This window comes from Podarcis erhardii (genome assembly GCF_964252035.2).
Source record: "Podarcis erhardii genome assembly, chromosome: 15".
In the NCBI taxonomy this organism is placed as follows: Eukaryota; Metazoa; Chordata; class Lepidosauria; order Squamata; family Lacertidae; genus Podarcis; species Podarcis erhardii.
This window is the reverse complement of record NC_138505.1, coordinates 20,551,437-20,573,236: the sequence shown is the minus strand read 5'-3', so window position 1 is coordinate 20,573,236 and position 21,800 is coordinate 20,551,437. Positions and strand designations below refer to the sequence as shown.

The 21,800-nt window shown below is 45.0% G+C and overlaps 1 protein-coding gene across 2 annotated transcripts in view; it reads right to left on the bottom strand.

Annotated features, from left to right (window-relative positions):
• Positions 1-1,725: 1,725 nt before the first annotated feature.
• MED13L (mediator complex subunit 13L) overlaps positions 1,726-21,800 on the bottom strand; it is a 173,908-nt gene continuing 153,833 nt past the window's right edge. For both annotated transcript variants that reach the window (XM_081841684.1, XM_081841683.1), the window contains exons 25-31: positions 21,145-21,287; positions 20,449-20,607; positions 16,717-16,893; positions 13,944-14,098; positions 9,253-9,414; positions 6,886-6,998; positions 1,726-4,853 (exon numbers count right to left, since the gene is read on the bottom strand). In XM_081841684.1, coding sequence (XP_081697810.1) covers positions 4,721-4,853; positions 6,886-6,998; positions 9,253-9,414; positions 13,944-14,098; positions 16,717-16,893; positions 20,449-20,607; positions 21,145-21,287 — 1,042 coding nt within the window. In that variant the 3' untranslated portion in view covers positions 1,726-4,720. The remainder of the gene's footprint in view (positions 4,854-6,885; positions 6,999-9,252; positions 9,415-13,943; positions 14,099-16,716; positions 16,894-20,448; positions 20,608-21,144; positions 21,288-21,800) is intronic.

Sequence of the window (21,800 nt, the reverse complement as noted above, 5' to 3'; positions counted from 1 at the left end):
CTGGCAGGGGTAGGGGGTGGGCAAGGTTGGCAAGCAACAGGGGTTGGCATGAGCAGGGGTCACAGCCCCTCAACTTGGGAAACAGCTGCCTTGAGACCTGATATGTGTGCCCTCTGGAGCCCGTTATTATAATAAGGAAAGTTATAGATAGGATGGAATGCTGAGAAACCCAAATTTTTCCTTTTCTCTTCCTAGTAAATTTCACAGAATCTGAATTATGCTTTTCAGGGCACCATCCTGCATTATAAATCTCAGATGAAGGCTTTGGAAAACTTGGGGAGTGATGGTAGATCGCTCCTATCCCATCCAAATAGCTGTAGAGACTGCATTGCACAATAAAGTCATAGAGTTGGGGGGGGGGGAAGTATCCCTGGTCCATTCTAGTTGACAGGAGGGACAAACCTTCCCAAGCAATTGGTTCATCCCCCCCCCCCCCCAAGTTCTCTAGGGCAGTCTCTTTATTTTCTTTTTAGAGAAGGGTTAAGCAATCATTTTGGAGGTTTTTCTAGAGAAACTTTAGGAAAGCCAAGTATTAAGAGACCATGCCCACAGCCCTCCATGCCAGTGGCCCCTCCTCCCCTACTCAAGCAAAGTATCCTTGTGAGAAGGGTGGGGAAAGACAATGGGAAGTACAGTCGCACCTTGGTTTTCGAACAGCTTAGTTCTCAAACCTTTTGGCTCCCGAACGCCGCAAACCCAGAAGTGACTGTTCCGGTTTACAAACTGCTTTTGGAAGCCAAACGTCTGACGGGACTTCCGCAGCTTCTGATTGGCTGCAGGAGCTTCCTGCAGCCAATCAGAAGCCATGCTTTGGTTTCCAAACATTTTGGAAGTCGAACGGACTTCCAGAAAGGATTTCGTTCGACTTCCAAGTTACGACAGTATCAGGAAAATCTCCTGCAAACAAGAAGTTGTAGAGGCTTTATCCTGGACCTGAAAGCAGGCTTTGGCAACTTGGCACTCTTGTGAGGTTTTGGACTACAATTCCCCATCAGCCCCTGCAAAGCACAGTTGTGATGCACTAAAAGGATTCGGGAGGAGTCAGAACATTTATGCAGCCCAGGTAAATTGAATTTTTTCCCAATTATAATACTAGTGTTTCTGAATTTCATTCAGACCAGTTGGTGTGGCACAACTATGAACATCACCCCCCACCCTTTCAGCACATGCCTGCTTCCGTTAAAATAGCAGGAAATAACTGTATACCAGGATTATCGCCCCAAAGTTCGTTGCTTTCCTCCCGTGATTTTCTGGGTTGAGGTTGCAAATGGCCTCTCCCCCGCACCCCCCAAATCAAGTAACAGAGAAATGAGTGCTTTAAGATGCACTGTACTGTGTTAGATTTCTGGGAGCAGCTTTTACGTGGTGTGACAGCTTAATAAAGTGGAAACATGGAGGAAATGGAATAAACTGTCGTGTGAATGCAGCCCTGGTCTACTATGATATGCTGGAACAAGGCCAATGTTTCACGACTGTGGAATCATAGAATAGTAGTGTTGGAAGGGGCAAGCTTCATCTAATCGAACCCAGTGCGATGCAGGGATCTTTTGCCCAACGTGGGACTTGAACCCACAGCTCTGAGATTAAGAGTCTTGTGCTCTACTAACCGAGCTAACCTATCGCCTTGTCCTTTTCCCCCCCAAAAAGCACAGTTAACTCAACATGGGCCGGCGAGCAGCTTGTTGAGTCACCAGCACGTAAATAGAGCGGCAAAACCCACACGAGTTTCAGTAATTCAATAATTTATTCATCTAAAAAAGTGTGTAAAAGTATATAGCTCTCATCCACAAGGTATATATGAATGACATTTAAAATGGAGGTCTTTATTATTATTGTTTCTTCTTTTTATCAAAGTCTTTTTTTTTTTTTTAGTGTATTGTACCAGCGATATACTGTAAGATTTAAAATGAACTTCACGTAGTTCTTTTTTTTTCTCGTTTTGTTTTGTTTTTGTTTCAAATTGTTGGCTATATATAAAAGAGGCTCACTGCAAAAATGCTCAAGGGGAAAAAAAAGCTCAGAACTCCCCTCCCCCCCCCCCCGCCCCAAGAAATGTACAGCTTTTACATTTAAAAAAGGTTCTGAAATATACATACAAGCATGCTGGACACCCCCTGCACACCCCTTGCCTGCCTCCACCCACCCCACACCACCCCACTTCGCTCAAACTGTTATAATTCCAATTTCTGCATGATTTCCAAAATTAGAAATTAAAAAAAATAAAATAACTTCTTCACTCTGTAGGAAATCCAGGGCTTGTACATTTCAGATTAATTCAGTAAAAAACTCACAAGTAAAATAATGCATATTTTAAAGGGAAATATTATACAGATTTTCACACTGAAGTACATAAGATTTTTTTTCTTTTTAAAATCTATTGCCATTCATTTATTTTGCACAAAAATGTATAAATATGTTACCAGCTTCTATTAACTTAAAAAAATTAAATAAAAACACCACCAGATGAAAACTACTTCTCGCTACCCCTCCATCCCCTTATTTGTGGGGTGGGGGGGGAGGCATTTTAATTTTTGCATTAGAACTGGATCTCTGGGGAAGGAAAGAACCCCCTTGGTAAAAACAGCCCATTAAAAAGAAAAAAGGTAAAAGTAAATCCATCTCTAATTCAAAGTTCAGGTGAATTTTGGGAACAAGGAATCCCAAAAATGGTAAAAGATAACTTTACATAGTTTTCCTCACCAAGATTTTTTTTTTTTTTGTATACAAGTTTACAATCTTCATCTTTTAATGCTCTTCAAAAGGCCTTGAGAATCTTCCTTTCTGATTAAGAAAAAATAGTAATGCAATATTTTTTTAAAATCAATTTTACACTGTATACATTAGATACAAATGGTTTTGATATATCTGATTTTCCCCCTCCTGTACATTGCAAAGGTCCCCCCTGCCCTGCCCTGCCCTGCCCCTAGAGCAGAGAATAAAAGCGATCCATTTACAGGGTCTTCCTCTGACCGATCCCTTCACCCATCACGCATGGGATTATTATTATTATTTTTAATAATAAATTTTGTTTTAAAACCTTACACCATCATTTCAAGAAAAATATTCTTTAAAGTCATAGAAATTTTAATTAATTATTATTATTATTTTCTTCTTCTCCTTTTTTTTTTTTTTTAACCAGAACAAGACGGACTTTTGGAAGAACTTCAAAAATGGTATTCTCTCCAGGGACGATGGTCAGCAACCTGAACCACGTCCCCACAATACTTGATTCCTCTTCTTTAAAGCAGCCCAGGCCTGCCCACAGTGCAAAGAGAAACTTTAGAAATGGGATCTTTTAACAGCATAGACTTCTCAAATCCTAGAATTAAGGAGTCATAAAAATAATATGATTTGTTTTAAACTTTTTTTAAAAAATGGCAAACATTTTAACTAAACCGATTCATTTTTTCCCCACCTCAGTGGTCTTTCATTTTCAAGTACTAATTTAATGATACAACTTTTAAAAATTATTTCTTTGAAATAATATTTTTCTTCCTATAGACAAATACACCAGATTCGAAACTGATAAGAGTGTAAACAATCTATGTATGTGTGTGTGTGTGTGTGTGTGTGTGTGTTTATGCACATATATATCACACATACATACATAACACACACGAATATATGACAGATGAGTCTCTCCCAGATTATAGGTGACTTGAGCTTCGGGAATAATTTCCACATCCATCAGACTCCTCTCTTAATCAGTATTTCTCCCTTCAATTTGCCTTGACGCTAAAGTGTTTTATTGCCTCCCACTGGTCTGTTGTCCTGCATTGCGTTATTGTTCATGTGACTTTATTTAAACCTCGCTAGAGTTCCTTAACCAAAAAAAGTCCACCAAAGATAGTAATAATAATAATAATAAAAATAGTGACTCCTAAAGTTCTTCCTCGAATGCTCTTCCTAACTTGTTTTTGTTTTGTTGTTGTTGGTTTTTTTGGATTTCCTCCATGGTTTTTACCCCATTTCTCAGTCAGAAGAATGCGAGGTATGTCGATAAATACTTCTTGGCAGAGCATAGCTGGATCAACTACTGTACCTGGTCCTCTATAATTTAACAGCCCCCATTAATAAATTAAAAAACAAACAAAACTCGAAGAGAGCATCTCCAAGACCGTTCGCATCTACATGGACAGGTAACAAATGCATGCATTCAACCCAATCCACTCAGACAGGAATTGCAGGTAGACAGAAATCCCACTATTTTTCTTTTGAAAAGACTACAAGAACTGGTTCTTCACTGCAGCCACGTTCATCCGGCGGTTTTTCAAGGAACAATGTTAAAAGAGTTTTGGGCCACCCAAACTGGTCACAACAACATTTCGCTCGGAAGGAGGGCACTTGTCTCTTAGGCAAAGAGATCTGTGCGAAACAAAACAGAAAATAACAAAAAAAAAAAAAAGAAATAACAAAACGGAAGGACACTGTCTTCTGTGGTCCGTTGTTCCATTAACATTCCGCCACTGCGTTAACACTGCCCTTGAGGTTGCAGTACATCTCACTGTCTGGTATGCTTGGCAGAAGTCCTGATGTGGCCTACCAGGCACACTCCACAAACACTGGAGAAGCCTCCTGTTATTATTCCTGGAAGAAACAAGGCGCTGCTTGGGCCCCAGAGGCTGGGGTCCGACGAGGAGAAGGGCTCCTCCGACCCTCGCGAGCCACGGCCCGTCTTTCTCAGGTTGAAGGGGAAGGTCATCCAGGCGCTTCCGGGTGATTAGAGGATGTTCATGATGGCATTGTATAGCTGTGTGAGCACCACAAAATGGACAGGAAGGCAGGAGCTGCGGTCCTGAGTTGCGGGGTTGCAAGTGAGCCACGACAGTGCATTGTACTGCTCCAACACAAACCTGCAGGAGAGGAGAAGGGAAAGAAAGGGGATGGTGGGTCAGGACAAGGGGCTCCTTCTGTCCCACAACCTGCACTTCCCAAGGCTTCTACTTTAGGGCCTGCTCGGTAGTGGCGCCCTTCCTGTGGAACACCCTCCCATCAGGTGTCAAGGAAATAAACAACTATCGGACTTTTAGATAGTTTGGGGAAGTTTTTAATGTTTGATGTTTTGTTGCGTTTCTAATATTCTGTTGGGAGCCGCCCAGAGTGGCTGAGGAAACCCAGCCAGATGGGCGGGGTATAAATATTATTATTATTATTATTATTATTATTATTATTATTATTAATAATAATAATAATTTACTGATATATCAATTACCAGCCCTTCACCAGCAGGTTCCAGGGCAGGTTATGACAATCAAAACACAGTATTAAAAACTCTTTAATACACAGAAATAAGGTGCAGCAGGCAGAAGGCCTTCTCGGTAGTGGCACCCACCCTGTGGAACACCCTCCCATCAAATGTCAAGGAAATGAACAACGGTCTGACTTTTAGAAGACATCTGAAGGCAGCCCTGTACAGGGAATCTTTTTAATGTGTAATGTCTTATTATGTTCTTATATATGTTGGAAGCCCCCCAAAGTGGCTGGGGCAACACAGTCAGATGGACAGGGTATAAATAATACAATTTTATTTTACTATTATTATTATTATTGTTGTTGTTGTTGTTGTTGTTAGGTGGTAAGATGGAGATAGTAGCCAGGTTTCTGCAACATGCAATGAGGATTTGTGAATGTTATACAACATTAAATTAAGTGTTAGGTGCAGATTTTGCTGAGTGATTTTATTGTACTGAACCTTATTGGAATCTTGTATAAATGCCAATAAAGGCTTGAGAATTGAACTGAAAAAAGTATACATCGCAGGAGGGTAAGTATGCCTTCTGCATTTGACAAGAGCTGTGTTGCAAAGGTGCCAGGCACACCTCTGTGGAAAGAGAATTCTGCAGCCTAGGGGCTCCCACAAAGAATGCTTTATCCCAAGGCACCCTCCCCAGACGTCGGAGGGACGTGGGACTACCAAGGGCACCCTGCCTGCTGATCTTAACACCTGGGGGAGGTCTGTAAGGAAGGAGGTTTCTCTTTCCTACTGCTCAATAATTTGAGATCAGTTTGCTGTTCTATTTTTGAAAGACAGAATATTGAGAAGCATAGCCCTGCCTAAAGGGCAGGGTGAAATGTAGCTTCTTTCTCCAAGACACAACTGTATATGGCAAGGCTCTAAGAGGAGATTGTGAGTACCTTCCCTTGGCCACCAAAAAAATACAACAGACACTAGCTTTAATAAATAAATGACCTTATCTCTAAGACAGGCACAGGCAAACTTGGCCCTCCAGATGTTTGGGGACTACAACTCCCATCATCCCTGACCACTGGTCCTGTTAGCTAGGGATGATGGGAGTTGTAGTCCCAAAACATCTGGAGGGCCGAGTTTGCCTATGCCTGCTCTAAAATCTTCAAAGTTTCAGGCTTTTCCTATCAAGGATGTTGTCAAATGCTAGTGACGATTCCTCACCACTCTCTGGCTCAACCTTCCTGGCAGCTAGGCTGGAAATTCCTGCAACAGTGGAGGCTGGCTGGTGAATGGGGTGTTGCCCCGCAAACCTCAATCTGCCCTTTGCTAGCTCTCCAACCATCTGCCTTCTTCCTTACAGCCAGTCTAGTGGTGGGCCTGACAGGTTGCAGCACCTTAGCGAGGCCCTTGTAGGATGCAGCAGGGATGAGGATGGGGCAGAATCAGCTCTGCTTTTCATTGGATCTGCCCACCGTTGGTCTCCCTGCTTTCCATCCCACTAGTCCTGTTGTGCACCAGCCACCATTGCCCTGCAACGATAGGCCAACGGAAAGGAGGGCTGTTTGCACATGCCCCTCCCATAAAGGTCTGCAGAACGAGCCAACAGACATCTTTCAAAGCAGATGAGCAAAGATCAAAGGGCTGGTCAAAGGCCAGCACTTATTTCCGGGGCTTGAAAAGACACAAAACTCAGTTACCTCAGAACATCAGACGTGGTTTTAGAGTCCAAGGGGTGGGGAACCCTCTGGGAGTTCCGTGCAGGGAGGAGTTCATCCGTGTGAGCGACAGAGATGTGGTGATGCAACGATGCCTGTTTTGGGGGAAAGACAGGTGTCACCACACAGGGCTGCTGCAGTTTCCTTCCAGGTTCATAACCACCACCTGACGACGAGGGAGCAGCTACTCTAAGGTGACCAAAGGGCTTGGGCTAGCGGGGTTGTAATCTACAGAGCGGTTCTGCTCTCTCCTCCATCCCCTTGAACCACAACCTTCTCAAAACATGCCCAAAAGATGCCCATGACAAATACTGGCCAAAGACATTTCCTTCAACTTGGTGGGGGGAAAGCTGGCCAAAGAGTTCCTTCAGCCAGCGGCGTAGCGTGGGTTGTCAGCACCCGGGGCAAGGCAAGTAATTTGCGCCCCTAACCCCTAACCTGCCGCCGCTGCCAGCTTCTTCTTGCTGCTGCCGGAGAGCCAGTGTGGTGTAGTGGTTAAGAGCGGTAGTCTCGTAATCTGGGGAACCAGGTTCGCGTCTCCGCTCCTCCACATGCAGCTGCTGGGTGGCCTTGGGCCAGTCACACTTCTTTGAAGTCTCTCAGCCCCACTCACCTCACAGAGTGTTTGTTGTGGGGGAGGAAGGGAAAGGAGAATGTTAGCCGCTTTGAGACTCCTTAAAGGGAGTGAAAGGCGGGATATCAAATCCAAACTCTTCTTCTTCTTCTGCCTGGGCTGGGGTATTTACGGTAAGGTAGCCACAGCGGCGGTGGCAGGTCCGTGTCAGGTGATCTGAAGCGAGTTGCCGCTGGTGCTGGCGCCCAAACGATGCCGCTTGCCAGGAGGAGGAGGAGGGCAGAGAGGTGAGGAAAATGCAACATGGCCCAGCAGCTGCAGTGGCGGCGGCGGCGGCGGGGCTGTGAGGAGGGGCTGCCTGGCGCGCCCTCCACGGCCCTGGTGCGCGGGGACTGCGGCGAGCGCTGAGAGCCGCTGCCTGCCGGACGCCTTCAGCCCGGACGCGCGCACAGCTCGTCGGTTCCGCGAGACATGGGGCTCTGCTACAGCCTGCGCCCGAGGCTCTTCGGTGACTCCGGAGGCGGCGAGCGCGCCCCCCCAGATGTTGCGCCCGGTGCGGCCGGCCCCCCCTGCACCCCCACGCTATGCCACTGCCTTCAGCCAGAGATCAAGACTGGTTCTTGCCGCTTACGGGGAGGGTGGAGCTATGGAAATTCTGCAAATATGAAAGGGGGGATGAATGCAAGGAAGGTGCCCTGGGGAACCCCTAACAAAGCAACCACATCACATCAGAATCTGTTTTTGCTGACCAAAGCAGGAACTGCTGCTATCACCATGTTTGGCAAGCCCACATGCATTTCAGTGAGGTGCTTAGTTTGCAGCTGATCTAGGTAAGTGTCCTCCCACCCCACCCTGGCCAAGCACCTCACAGGAAGGCAAGAGGAACCCTTGAGAGCTTTGGTCCCAGTTTTAACAATACCACCAAGTTGAATTATGAACAGCATTCATGAATCTGGTCCAGGGTGGGCATTGTGGGCATCGGGGTAGGAGAGATGGGAAGAAAGCCTGTGAACATTAAAATGAGGTTTCTGGCCATCCAAGAGGGCTTGGACTAGGGAGACAGGCATTTGAATCCATGCTTAGCCATGAAACTTGGACTAAGTCTCAGAACGAGGCTCCCTTCTCAGTGCCAGTAAGTGGGGGTGCTAGGGATTGAGCAAGGGATCTGAAGTGGAGCATAAAACCCAGTTACAATTCCCTGCCCTTGAGGTAAGGTAAAGGGACCCCTGACCATTAGGTCCAGTAGCAGACGACTCTGGGGTTATGGGGCTCATCTCGCTTTATTGGCCGAGGGAGCCGGCATACAGCTTCCAGCCTGGCTAAGCCGCTTCTGGCGAACCAGAGCAGTGCACGGAAACGCCATTTACCTTCCCACTGTACCTATTTATCTACTTGCACTTTGACGTGCTTTCGAACTGCTAGGTTGGCATGAGCAGGGACCAAGCAACAGGAGCTCACCCCATCACAGAGATTTGAACCGCCGATCTTCGGCAAGTCCTAGGCTCTGTGGTTTAACCCACAGCGTCACCCGCGTCCAGTCCGCTTGAGGTACATTCTTACAAAAGAGCAAGACGTGCTGGCTGAGATAAGATGGATGTGGTCGTGCCAAAGACGGTAACGCAACATTCCCCTGAGTGCATTTCTCTACAGCACATACAAGGCGCTTACAAAGGTGGGTCTAAGAACTTATCTATGACCAAGAGTAAAAGAGCTCTACTCAGGTTACAGATGCCACAAGAAGCAATGGCATTCTTTTCAAAAAATGTCCAACAAACCTTCAAAAAGAGGGGACACTGATTCTGGGCCTGTGGACAGGATGACCAGAACCACTGAGGGAGGTTCTCAGCTTTGGCAGTAGAGACGAAGTACCCCAGAGCAAGAGGCTGCTGCTTCAGTTCTTCAGGTGCCTCCCGGGAGAGGAGACGTTCTCCTTGGCTCTGGAGAAACGAGAAGGGGGATAGGGGAGGAAATGCAAAATTAGGCATGAACGACACATGGAGAAGACAATGGGTACTTAGCTTCGGTTGGTACAGGAGGCTTATTAAAGAGAGGTGGCAAATTTGACTGCCAGTCTTGTCCTCCCCACAAATCATGCAAATGTTGTACCTTTTCTCATTTAATATTTTACTGATCCTGTTAAGAAGGGCAAGCATAAGAAACAGAGAGAAAACAAAGAATCAAAAATGTAAATGATAAGGTAGCACAGGCTGGAAGGACAAAAGTACAAAGATGCAGTGCAGGTCCAATAATAAAGTATAATAATAAAGTATTGACTAATAAATAACAAGGATATGTATAAATAAAATTATTTTCCACCTGTGAGTTCCATCACTACTGAGAACAAAGGTTCTATATATATATTTGCATATATTGGTGACACAGATAGACCACATGCCCCAATATTTGTATAAGAAAGAAAATCATGCCATACAGCCAAGTAACAGTAATTTGAGTTCTGCCCATTCAGATACTATTAGTTTATGAGATCTTTTCAAGGAAGGCAATTTGCCAAACCCTAGAATACCACGCAAATGTTATGTCTTGTTTCAACATACATTTGTATTCCACTGGGCTTCTCTTTGCTCTCTGAGCATGACAATTTCCGATCAACATTTGTGTTGATCAGTTGGGTTGAAATATGGTCGGATGCAGGAGCTAACAACTTCCATCAAATCAATCAACATTCAATGCAAAACTGGTCTACAAGTCACACTGTTCCTATGGGTTACTTCCAGTATCATGTGGAATATGCTGCTATATGTATTGCATATCACACAGTGTACTGATGGCAGAATTTGTGCATTCATTCTGGTAATTAAAGGCACTTAGATCAAACTGTGGCGTGATGGATGATTGTCTTAGCTTACATTTCAATGGTATAGTGCAGTTATTCTCAAACTTTCTTTCCCAGAGACCATCTGAAATTGCTGAGGGTCTTGGCAGAGCACTTAATGATTTTTCTGCCAGTTGTAGCAATTGTAAGGTGCTGTGCCAGATGCTTTATGGCAGGGATGTCAACAACTGTGGCTGAACCTCCCCCCAAAAAGCTCAACAACTTTGATGAAGTTTCCCCTCCAAAAGCCCAACAACTGTGGTCAATCCAATGGATAGATCATTGCCCGTTGTTTTTTATATAGTGGGAGTAGATCGCAGTCTCTTGGAAGTTGGATGTGCCTGCTATATGGTTTTTAAATGTACGTTTGCAGACATATCGCAGACCACCTGGATGAGGCTTACAGACCATGGTTTGGGGATCTCTGACTAGATGGCAAGCAGCTTCTGGCGATTTAACTTACAAGGACAACAGAAAGACCAACCAAGATTATGGAAGGAGAAAAAGGCATATGGCTGAGATGGAATGGTGATCTTGCCTTATCTTTCTTTTCAAATAGCTACAAATCCATCCTTTCATGGATAAAAAGAGAGGCTGCAATTTGGTAATTGGGAAGGGTAACACATGAGATTTGGTTAGTGGAAACAGGGAGGGGGGCATTCCTCCACTAAATATTTTCCAGGCCTATTTGCTTGGTATTAGGAGGATTTGTTCATATCTACATGCACACTTGTGCAATCCTTCAAACATACATGAGCAAAACATCTTAGTGGCTAACAAAACAATTCATTGTTTTTGCTGCACGCAAATGAACAAGAAATTGTTGACAAGAAACAAGAAATGAACACCAGAAATTGTTACGATTAAAAAAATTTCCTTAGGAAAACCTCTAGCACCAACAAAAGTAGTCAACTTCTCAACTCCTTTAGCAGATCGTAGAATATGATTATAATGTTCTTGGTAAGCACACAAAACAAAGCAAAGCAAAACAAAACACAGCCCAGCCCAGCTCTTAGTCATGACAGTCATCAAGAAGGAAAAACCTATATTGCCTTAAAAACAGGTTGGGCTCCAAACTCCGTGGAACTGTTCAAGATTTTAAATTTGTCGTGTTTTATAATGTTTTCAGTTATAAAATACAAATATGCACCCCATCCCTCCTCCAGAAAACAATAAAGTTGTGGTACATTTTTACAGTAGCTGCAGGTGATTTGAGAGACAGCTTGACCACCACCACATCCTCAAAAGGACCCACTTAACAGGTCCCTGCTAAAGGTGAAATTACTTTATTCATCAAGCTGGCCCTCAAAGTGACCAGTTTGTCCACCCAGAATGCCTCAGAGTTCCCCTGGCTGAAAATTCAACAGCAGGACATGGAAGCAGCACTCGCTTGCAAACCGCAGCAATTAATTACAAGGTCCACGGACGAAAGGATGCCCTCCCTTGACCTGGGGGGGAAATGATCACACGCTGCTGCTTTTGTACGAGCAAAAATTACACCTCAATTACCAGGCTCGTGTTAATGGTTAAGCTAGTTGCTCCAAAAGGCATTCGCCTACAAGGGGCCACGCTGGGTTACCAAACTCCCTGATCGCTCATCTCATTATGGGAGAAATCTGAGGCTGTGCAGGATCGTCACGCCGTGTTGCGAACAATCTGCAAAAATGGCTACGACTTGGTAGAAATTACTGAACAACCTGTTTGCTTGAAGACTGCAGGGGTTGGGTGCAGAATGGGAAGGCTGCAAGGGTTCAGAGGTGGTGAGGTACAGAACGGATAGCAAGGCTACACTTTCAAGCAGGAGTGAGGACCCTCTTTCATACAGAGGGCCACCTTCTCTTCTGGGGAACTTTCCGGGGGCCGCATGCCAGAGCTAGTCAGGGCAGAGGGGAAAGTGAGTGGAGCAATGGATGCAATTTGACCTTTGTACCATAGGCTAGTTTTACAAGCACTTGGGCATCCCTTTCTATCCTCTATCCAGGGAAGCAAGAGGCATGATCAAAGTTCAAGCCAGACAAAAATACCCAAGGAGGATGTGAAGGGTGTGGGTTGGGAAGAGTCCCGATAGTTAGGTAACAGAGGCATCTCTGCTTTTAAGAACCAAAAAAGTACCCTATGGACAGGTGTGCATGCTGCAATATATTTAGGTTAACCCAGAGAGCAGGAACTTGAAAATGTCAGTGGGGGGGGGCACACAAATACAATATAAAAACTAGGCCAGCAGCCTATTTCTATCATTCAGTGCCACACTTAGTAAACAACGGCATTCTGGAAAATTTGCATCTGCCACACCAAAGGAAATCCACACAGTAGCTGCCTTTAGGGGCCACTGGAGATCTCACCACTTCCGCACCTGCCACTGGAGTAAATGCGTAACCCCCGGGATGCAAAAACAAAGCCATTTCACTTTGAGTGAGAAGAAGAAGAAAACAGATGTTTGCCTTAGTGGAGATGCGAAACTCACAGATGTGCTATTAATCAGGAAAGCAGCATCAGAACCTTTCTATTGACTTTATTGTCCCCATTATCCTTCATTTATTGAAAGTGAAGATGAAGGGAAATGTTCTCTTTTGAAGAGAAAACACTTTACAGGTTCTGCCGCTGCCACCACCATCTCCTTCAAAATGCACAGCCTGCAGGTTGCAGGAGCATTCCAAGCAAAGGATGATAGGCATACATAATAACCCCCATGAAGTGCCTCGTGCCACAGAGGCTGCAAGTGGGAGGAACTTTGCTAAACACTTCAACTATACACTAAGCTTTCCAGAGTTAGAACCTTCCTTTCTGAAATTAACAAAATTAATTTACATTTTAAATAAGCTTTGATGCTGGAGCCAGCTTCTTAAAAGCCACTTTAAGGAGAACTAACTGCTGAACTACAAGCACCCTGGGCTAAGAAAACAAAATCTGCATAAAAATCCCAGCACCTGGAGAGTGTGCGTTCCGATGGATGGTTTTATCGCTAGCAGGAAAGGAGGAGGGTGGGGGTGGGTGGGGGGAAAGCCTCTTTTCTTGCAGAAACTCTTCTGTGGAAACTTAAATCTAGCCCGTTTCCAAAACTGAATCCTTAAATGTGATTCCTTGAAGCCAAGGGCACCTCAGCACAGTTTGCAAAAAGAACCAAATGTGTTCAATTGTCATGCTTGCTTCTTGCAACATGGCAAAACATTCTCCCCCAGAGAAATCCTAGCTACTCTAGAGCAGGACCCCAGGGAACTTCTGAATGTGGCCTCCGAGGCCTCTTTATCTGGCCCTCAGGACTCTACTGAGGCCACACCCATCATGGGCTGTGCTGCATGCTCCCCCTTGAGTGCTTTTGCCTGGCTGGGATGTATCCTTGAATGGCAATGATGTCTCTTGCTTGTATGGGTGGAGGCTGGATAGACTGTCGGGACAGGCAGGTGAATGAGTGCAGAAGCCCTTAAATTTTTGCATGGCTGGAATGTAGCCTTACTGGACAAAGGTAAGAGTCACTCCCCTTGCATGTGGACCCCAGGAAGTTCCCCACCCCTGCTCTAAAGGAAGCACTTTGTGACTGAACTGAAAGGGAGGGGAGACTGGAGCCCAAACCCATAATGGATTTGGAGCACTACCTACTGAGCAGGTATAGTGCGGAAATCGAAAGGAACTTACCCGGCTATGCTGGAAGGATGGTCCTATTCCAATCCCAGAAGGAGAGCCAGGGGAAGGGACCGGAGAGGAGTTGGGAGACGAGTGGAGATTCCCAGTCATTAGAATCCCAATGTCGTTATCCATGTCATCCGGGAATGGAAGGACAAACATGTCATCTCAAAGAGGAAGGAAGAGTGAAAGAAGAGATTAGTCATGTTGCCTTGTGGGATACAGAATGACTTGGGACATGGCAGCACTAGCACAGAGGAATGGCAACTGCTAACTTTTGCCTTTGAAAATCCCCTGTGTTGCAAAACAGGACACTCTAAACAACAATTTTTTTTTTTTATTAAACTTTTCTTGGTTTACAAAGGTATGCGCTGTTTCAAAATTCATAAACAGAAGATGTAAAATATGTGCTTGGAGTCGCAAATTTTAGTGACCATTAGTGATCATTGAAAGTGACTTACTACTCCTACCATTTCTGTTTATGGAACATGTGTTCGATTCATATTAATTTGTGACTCCATGCATATATTATATGTTATCTGTTCATGAATTTTGAAACAGTGTGATGTTATAAAAATATTGTCAGTATATTATTAGCCAACGTGTTGCTTGTGGTTGTTGTTTCGAACATTTGCCTTTGGACAGGTGTCCCTTCCGTCAGGAGAGTAGCCAGGACTCAGTTTTCAACAGGGCACGTGCTAATTGGGCAACTGCTCATCAGTGGCTCAAAGCCTTGCAACCTTTTGTGTCAAGGGACCAGGGCTGAGAACCGTCTCCCTCTCCCCTACTGTCGCTCTCAATACAGGACAGCAGAATTTCATGTGGCTATGCTAAATTAAATAATATTTATTTCTTTACTATACTATGTTTATATCATACAGTAAAGGAGCTCAATACAGTGTTACATGATGACGCCTCACTTCATTCTAAAAACAGACCTGCAAGGCAGATTAGGCTGAGAAAGTCTGTTTTTTCCCCCCTACATTGCCTCATGTGCTTTTTATGCACCACACATGAAAATTCAGGTTGTTCCATTTCTTAATGTACTCTCCAGGAAGTCCCTGCTAAAAGTGAAGTTAGTGGCAGTAAATTCTTGCTCAGTAACGATTCCAAAAATATTTTCAAACATAGATCTCTTGTTTGCGAAGGAGATCTAAATGTTTGGTGAATGGTTTTCCCCTTTCCAAGGGCACTGGGTTGGCTGGTGAAGAAAACCACTTTTGACTTAGTACAAATGAAAGTATATGATGTTGATTTGCAGCAGAGAGAGAAAGACCAAGAGATGGGGGTGGGCAGGAGCCTTTTGGCTACTCTTTTCATCCACACCTTCTCCGAAGCATTTCTTTTCCCTCCCACAAATCTATCACTCTTCCTTCTCCTCCTCCTCATCCAAAGACAGCAGCCAGAAGTGATTTTTAACATGGCTTATTAAGCTTGCTTCCTACAAACGTGTGCGCTACAAACCAAAAAGCCATTGCCATGCTCTCGACAGCCTCCAAGGCACAAACAAGAGGGTTAATGGCTTCAGAGGCTTTAATTATTAAACATAGAACAAGGAGTTGAGAAAATTAAATCTTAACACCATTTTGGAAAATGCTAGCCTTTAGACATGGCTCCAATTAGCACACGAAACCCCAAAGGCTAGGTTAATGCAGGTTAAATATTTGGAAGCCCTGTGCTCAGGAGGAATTTGGGGGCCATAAAAGGACAGTGGCACTGGAGGGTAGGTGTCCCCCATGAGGCCCACTAAATTCCATCAGCAGATCAAAGCCAGGCCTTTGCATTAACGCCCCCTCCATCATTGAAGGGCCCCTTCATACTGCAACTTGCATGCATTTTTAAGGCCTCTTCTCTCTCTAGATAAAAGTACTAACATTCTCCTAATTTTCCTACAGAAAATTGCTGAAGAGTTGTTTTACTGATTATGTGTTTGCCTCCGTGGATTTCTTCAACAGGAGGAAGGGCAGGATATAAAGTGATTTTTTAAAATAAATAAAAAATCACTCTTCCACTCAGAAGCAGCTTTTACAAATATAACCTTAGTAATTCAAATCATTTTTATTTATTTCATTTATAGAACACCTTTATCTTCCAAGGATCTCAAGGTGGTATACATTGTTCTCCGTCTCCCCGTTTCATTTTAAGAGATATGTACAGGGATAGTACAAATAGCCAAGCTTCTGCAAAAGGCTGAACCATTTTGGGAAATGAGCTTCTGGGTTCTGTGTAGTTTATCCATATATCTCTGCTGGCCTTGCATTATTTGCCTCTCTCCAGAATATCCCTCCCTGTCACATGATTCCAGACCCTCTAGAAACCTACGAATCAGGCGCAGTGCAAGCATGCAGACTGATCAGCTTGATGCTAATCACAGAACAACAGGGCAAATCATACATCCACAAAAAAATATTTGCCGCATATGGTCATAGGGTCAGAAAACAACCGGCCCTTACAAAATCCCCACTAGCCACAGCAAAGCCAAACTATACCACACAGAGTCTTTGCAATTAGCCAAAGCTATTAAAGAAAGAAGCTTGGCTTCTTTTCACTATGTGCAGCTTGCAAATATTGGCCAATTTGGCTTCCTAAACAAGAGCACGTGGCTAAGTAGTCAGTTGAACAGAAAAAGAAGAAACCATTTTTCTCAATGAACAAGAAGCTCCCATTGTTTGTCTTCATGTTTCTGGTATAAAAGCAGCAGTGCTTGCCAATGACTGTTAGAGCAAGAATGTTTTGATCAACGTTATAGGGCAATTCCCTACACGCTGCCCAGCAGCTGACTTACCATTATTGGGGCTGAATCCATCCTCATTTGGATAGTTTGCTGGAGCGACTTGGATGGTTGCAGAGGTTGGAAACACCAAGATGTGTGTACAAGAGGCATCTTGTGGCGTATTCAGCTGGGACGACTGCAAGTTAAGAGCAGTGCTGCGGCCAAACACAGACCCCATTGTGACAGCATCTGTCAAGAGAAGCAGAGTAGATTTGTCAGGCCTCAGAATGGCCAAGGCACCATCAAAAAGAGAGTGTGCAAGTGTGTGAAATTAAGACTATCAAATGCAGCAACAGGAACAAATGGACTCATACCAGCATAGCCGCATCAGAACACAGCTGCTTGCCTATTGTCTGATCCTCAGACCAAAATGTAGGGCTCTTCCTGCTCCCTCTCACACACTAATCCTTTCTACAATTCTTTGTACAAGCAAACCAAGGTTTGCAGTTGCATCTGAATCAGCCATCTCCAGTTCACATTAATCCTCCCCAAGCCTGAATTGGAAACAATGGGTTGAACTGAATTTGCAACCCAAGTTCAAAGCAAAGCTTGCTGATATGGACATAACTGGAAACCACGGCTCAGCCAAACAAGCAAGTTAGTGAAGGAACTGAAGTGTGAATGGAGAACCAAACGGTCAAACCATGGTTTCCCCATTGCATTCAAATCAGCCTTTTTCTCTAACTCAGAATATCCATGCAATGAGGAAGACAAAGGTTTTAATTATATGCCCCTGGGGGAAGGCTTCCCAGGAACAGGGAATGTTTAAAAATCAAAATATAAAGGGCAGGTACCCACATCGCTTTAGGCTGCTACTTTTATTTTATAAGAGATACTGTTGAAAAGTAACAAGAATGCATAGAATTGTGGTTTAGAGACACAAGCAGTGTTGTGCTCATGTCCTGCTTGTGAGATTCCCACTTCAGCATCTGGTTGGCCACAATGAGAACAGATGGGCCTTTGGCGTTATCAAGCAGCAAGGCTCTTACGTTCTTAAGCACAACCTTTCCCCATTAATTGGAAGCTGAACCTCTGAAGAAAAGAACCTCTGGGACTTGTGGAAGGTTCCTGCACAATTTAGAACACATGATGTGCTCCCCCCTACATGATGTTACCTGAGTAGGAGATTATAATGACTAGAAGCCTATACGCAGTGGGGAATGGGGCTCTAATGGCTCTCCTCTCCTTCCTATAGGTCCAATGGATGTCCAAGTGTTAGCTACAATGCTTGCCCAAAGCTTATGCATGTGGAGCCCAATCTATGTGGACCAAATCAGTGTGATGCTTTCATAGGTCATTCAAGGGGAAGCAATTTGTGCAGATTGGGCTCTGACAAAAAGTTGCACCCAGCACCCAGGATCCAGCAAAGATGGGCAGTTGAACTGCTTCAATACATGTAAATTTTACACTCATCTGAACACAATATTCACCAGTCAGATTGAAAAGGAGATCGATGTATTTTATATTTGAGGGCTGTGGAATAATAATAATAATAATAATAATAATAATTTTTATTTATACCCCGCCCTCCTCAGCCAAGGCCGGGCTCAGAGCGGCTTACAAGCAATAATAAAAACAAGTTAAATGATTACAACTTAAAAACAAAATTTAAAAAATACAACATTAAAATATTGAAACATTAAAATATTAAAATGTAGCCTCATCGCAGGAGGAGAAGGAAAAGAAAAAAGAAAGAGAGGGAGGGAATCAAATTGGCTCCAAGCCAAAGGCCAGGCGGAACAACTCTGTCTTACAGGCCCTGCGGAAAGAAATCAGATCCTGCAGGGCCCTGGTCTCGTGAGGCAGAGCGTTCCACCAGGCCGGAGCCAGAGTTGAAAAGGCCCTGGCTCTGGTTGAAGCCAATCTAACTTCCTTAGGGCCCGGGACCACAAGGGTGTTGCTATTTATGGACCTTGAGGCTCTCCGTGGGGCATACCGGGAGAGGCGGTCCCGTAGGTACGAGGGTCCTAGGTTGTGAAGGGCTTTAAAGGTCAAAAGCAGCACCTTAAATCTGATCCTGTACTCCACCAGGAGCCAGTGCAGCTTGAAAAGCACTGGGTGAATATGCTCCCATGGCAGGGACCCCGTGAGGAGTCTCGCTGCAGGATTCTGCACCCGCTGGAGTTTCTGGGACAGCTTCAAGGGCAGCCCCGCGTAGAGCGAATTACAGTAGTCAAGCCTGGAGATGACCCTCACATGGATCACTGTGGCCTGGTCGGGACGGGAAAGGTAAGGGACCAACTGCTTGATGGAAGGTGGAAAAATGTCGCCTTGGCTGTTGCTGTAACTTGCACCTCCATGGAAAGGGAGGCGTCAAGGATTACACCCAAACTCTTAACGGAAGGCAATGGCACTAACTGGGCCCCCGCAAGAGAAGGGAGTTGGTCCCTCATCCCCATGCGATCCCGACCTAGCCATATGACCTCTGTCTTCGAAGGAGTTAGTTTCAATCGGCTCCCATGAAACCATCCAGCCACAGCTTCCAAGCATCTGGTCAGTGTGTTCGGGGCCGAGTCGGTGTGGCCATCCATCAGCAGATAGAGCTGAGTGTCATCAGCATATTGGTGACAGCCCAGCCCAAAGCTCCCAGCCCCAAAGCATTGGGGAGACGATTGTGCCCTGCGGCACTCCACACACCAAGGAGTGACGCGACGACATTTCCCTCCCTAGTGCCACCCTCTGTCCCCGACCAGAGATACGGGCTATGCCCTGTATCCCCACGTCTGCGAGGCTGTGGTCCAGAAGATCATGATCGACCATGTCAAAGGCTGCTGAGAAATCTAAAAGGATCACCAGTCCTGACCCGCCTCGATCCAGCTGTCCACGGAGATCGTCTGTTAGGGCAACCAGAGCCGTCTCGGTCCCAAAACCAGGACGGAAACCGGACTGAAATGGATCTAAAGCCAATGTTTCCTCCAGAAACCTACCAAGCTGTTCAGCAACCGCTCTCTCTATTACCTTACCCAGATATGGAAGATTTGAAACTGGGCAGTAATTCGATAGGTCTAAGGGATCTAATGAAGTTTTCTTTAAGAGTGGACATACCACTGCTTCCTTCAGTTCCCCTGGGAATGTCCCCGTGTCAAGGGACAAATTGATAATTTCAACCAGGGGGGTCCGCGCAACATCTGGACACTCCCTAATCAGCCAAGACGGGCACGGATCAAGGAGGCAGGTGGTGGGCCTACTAACTTGGAGGAATCTATCCACATCAGCAGGGAGTATTTGATCGAAATGGTCCAACACTGGACCTGAAGTCAGTCGAGGGGCCTCCAGTTCAGTCACTGTATCTAAATTGGCAGGGAGGTCACGGCGGAGCAACAGGACTTTCTCCGCAAAAAAGCTCGCGAATGCCTCAGAGCTGTGGGTCGAATTTGTGCTTAAATTTGGTTGTCCTCCTAAGGACGTTATTGATCTAATTATTCTAAAAAGTTGTGCCGGGCAAGAGCTAGTGGATGCAATGGAAGCTGCAAAGTAAGATTTCTTAGCAGCTTTCATAGCCATCTCATAGGCTTTCATAAGCGTCCTATAAAATGTTCTTGAATGAGGGAAATGTCATCTCCTCTTGCCGCTTCTTCATACTACATCTGCTGAATACATGCCACAGTACTTCAACATATGCCAAAGTAGATATATCATTTTGAAAACAAATCCAGCCCCCACTAAAAATAGTGGAAATGGACGAGTTGTTAAATGAAGATAAACACACTAAGCACATTATCAGACTCTAGTGTGGCTTATTACCTGGCATCACCACAAATGACCCCTGGGGCTCCATGGCAACCAAACAGGCACTGAGAATTGAGGGGGAGTCTGCAGAAGAGATGCCACACATCCGACACACCTCCTTCAACTGCTTGCTGATTGTCTGCAGCGAACACTCTCCAAGCAGGATGCTCCAGTCTGGAAAAGGGAAAGCAAGGGAGAAAATGCCACTAGAGTCTCTCAGGGGATCTTCTCACACTCAAAAGAGCCCCAACAGTACTCAACCCAGTACTTAAAGGGGAAACTTGCCCGCTTGACTGCAACACGGTTACACACCCCTGTCTGCACAGCTCTGCATTCACACACTGGTTCCCTCATAATCATTCTCTGCTTCATAGTTCTTAAGGGCTCTCTCCTCTCCCTTTATGCCCTTCCTTATAATCTTTGCTCTGCATGCTCATTTGCTCTCCCCATCCTCCCCCCTTTCTCACCCACCTCCCTTTCAGCAAACAGAAGACATGATTCTGTACTACAGGTGAAGACCCCCAGACTTCTTAACTGGGGGTTAAACTGAGCTCAAGACTGTTGTGGCTTAGTGTGGTTTTAATCTGAACTGCCGTGCTGTCATCAAGGGTTCTCTTCCAAGTAACATAATACCAATAAGCAACTTTGTTCCCCAAGCCAGTACCTGTTGCTATGCTTTGCAACCTGTTAAAGAGCACGTGGTCAGCGTACCTTTCAACTCCCCATGGCCCAGTCGCCCAAGGCGTCCAATCACAACTCTCCAGGGCAGTGATGTCATCTGGACAATCCCAATACACCATTCCCACAGCTTCTGCAAGCCAATTTTACGGGCCGATACCTTGCACCTCCTTGATCTATGAAGATGAGAGAACAAAAGATTATTTTTGTATTTCAGCCTAGGATAGCAATAACCTAATTTAAGGTGCAAATTCATGGTATTTCTAAAACTTATGCTCCATCTGTGAAGAACTGGAAAGCAGTAGTATAGATTCACATCGAAGAGTATTTCTTGTCACATGGGCAACCAAACAAAAACTTTGAGCGCCATCGGGGTGACTATATGAATTGTCTGTAAATGGAGCCAGACCGCTAGTCCACCTAATCAACTGATTCTGTAGTTGGAAGTGAGTGGATGGAAGTAGTTCTATGCCCTCCAAGATGAGAGCCTGGTATAGATCTGGCCCCTTCTTAGGTGAGAGATGAGAGGGGTGTATTAGATGGTCCAACAGTGATGGGTCATGAGTCCAGTACTGCTTCAGAGGGTATCTTATTTGTGTATGCTTGGCAGTGACCCTTCAAATGTGGGCTGCAATATTGTTGAATGTGAGTAGTTTATGTATGGGCGGTTGATGATGCTTGAGGTAGTG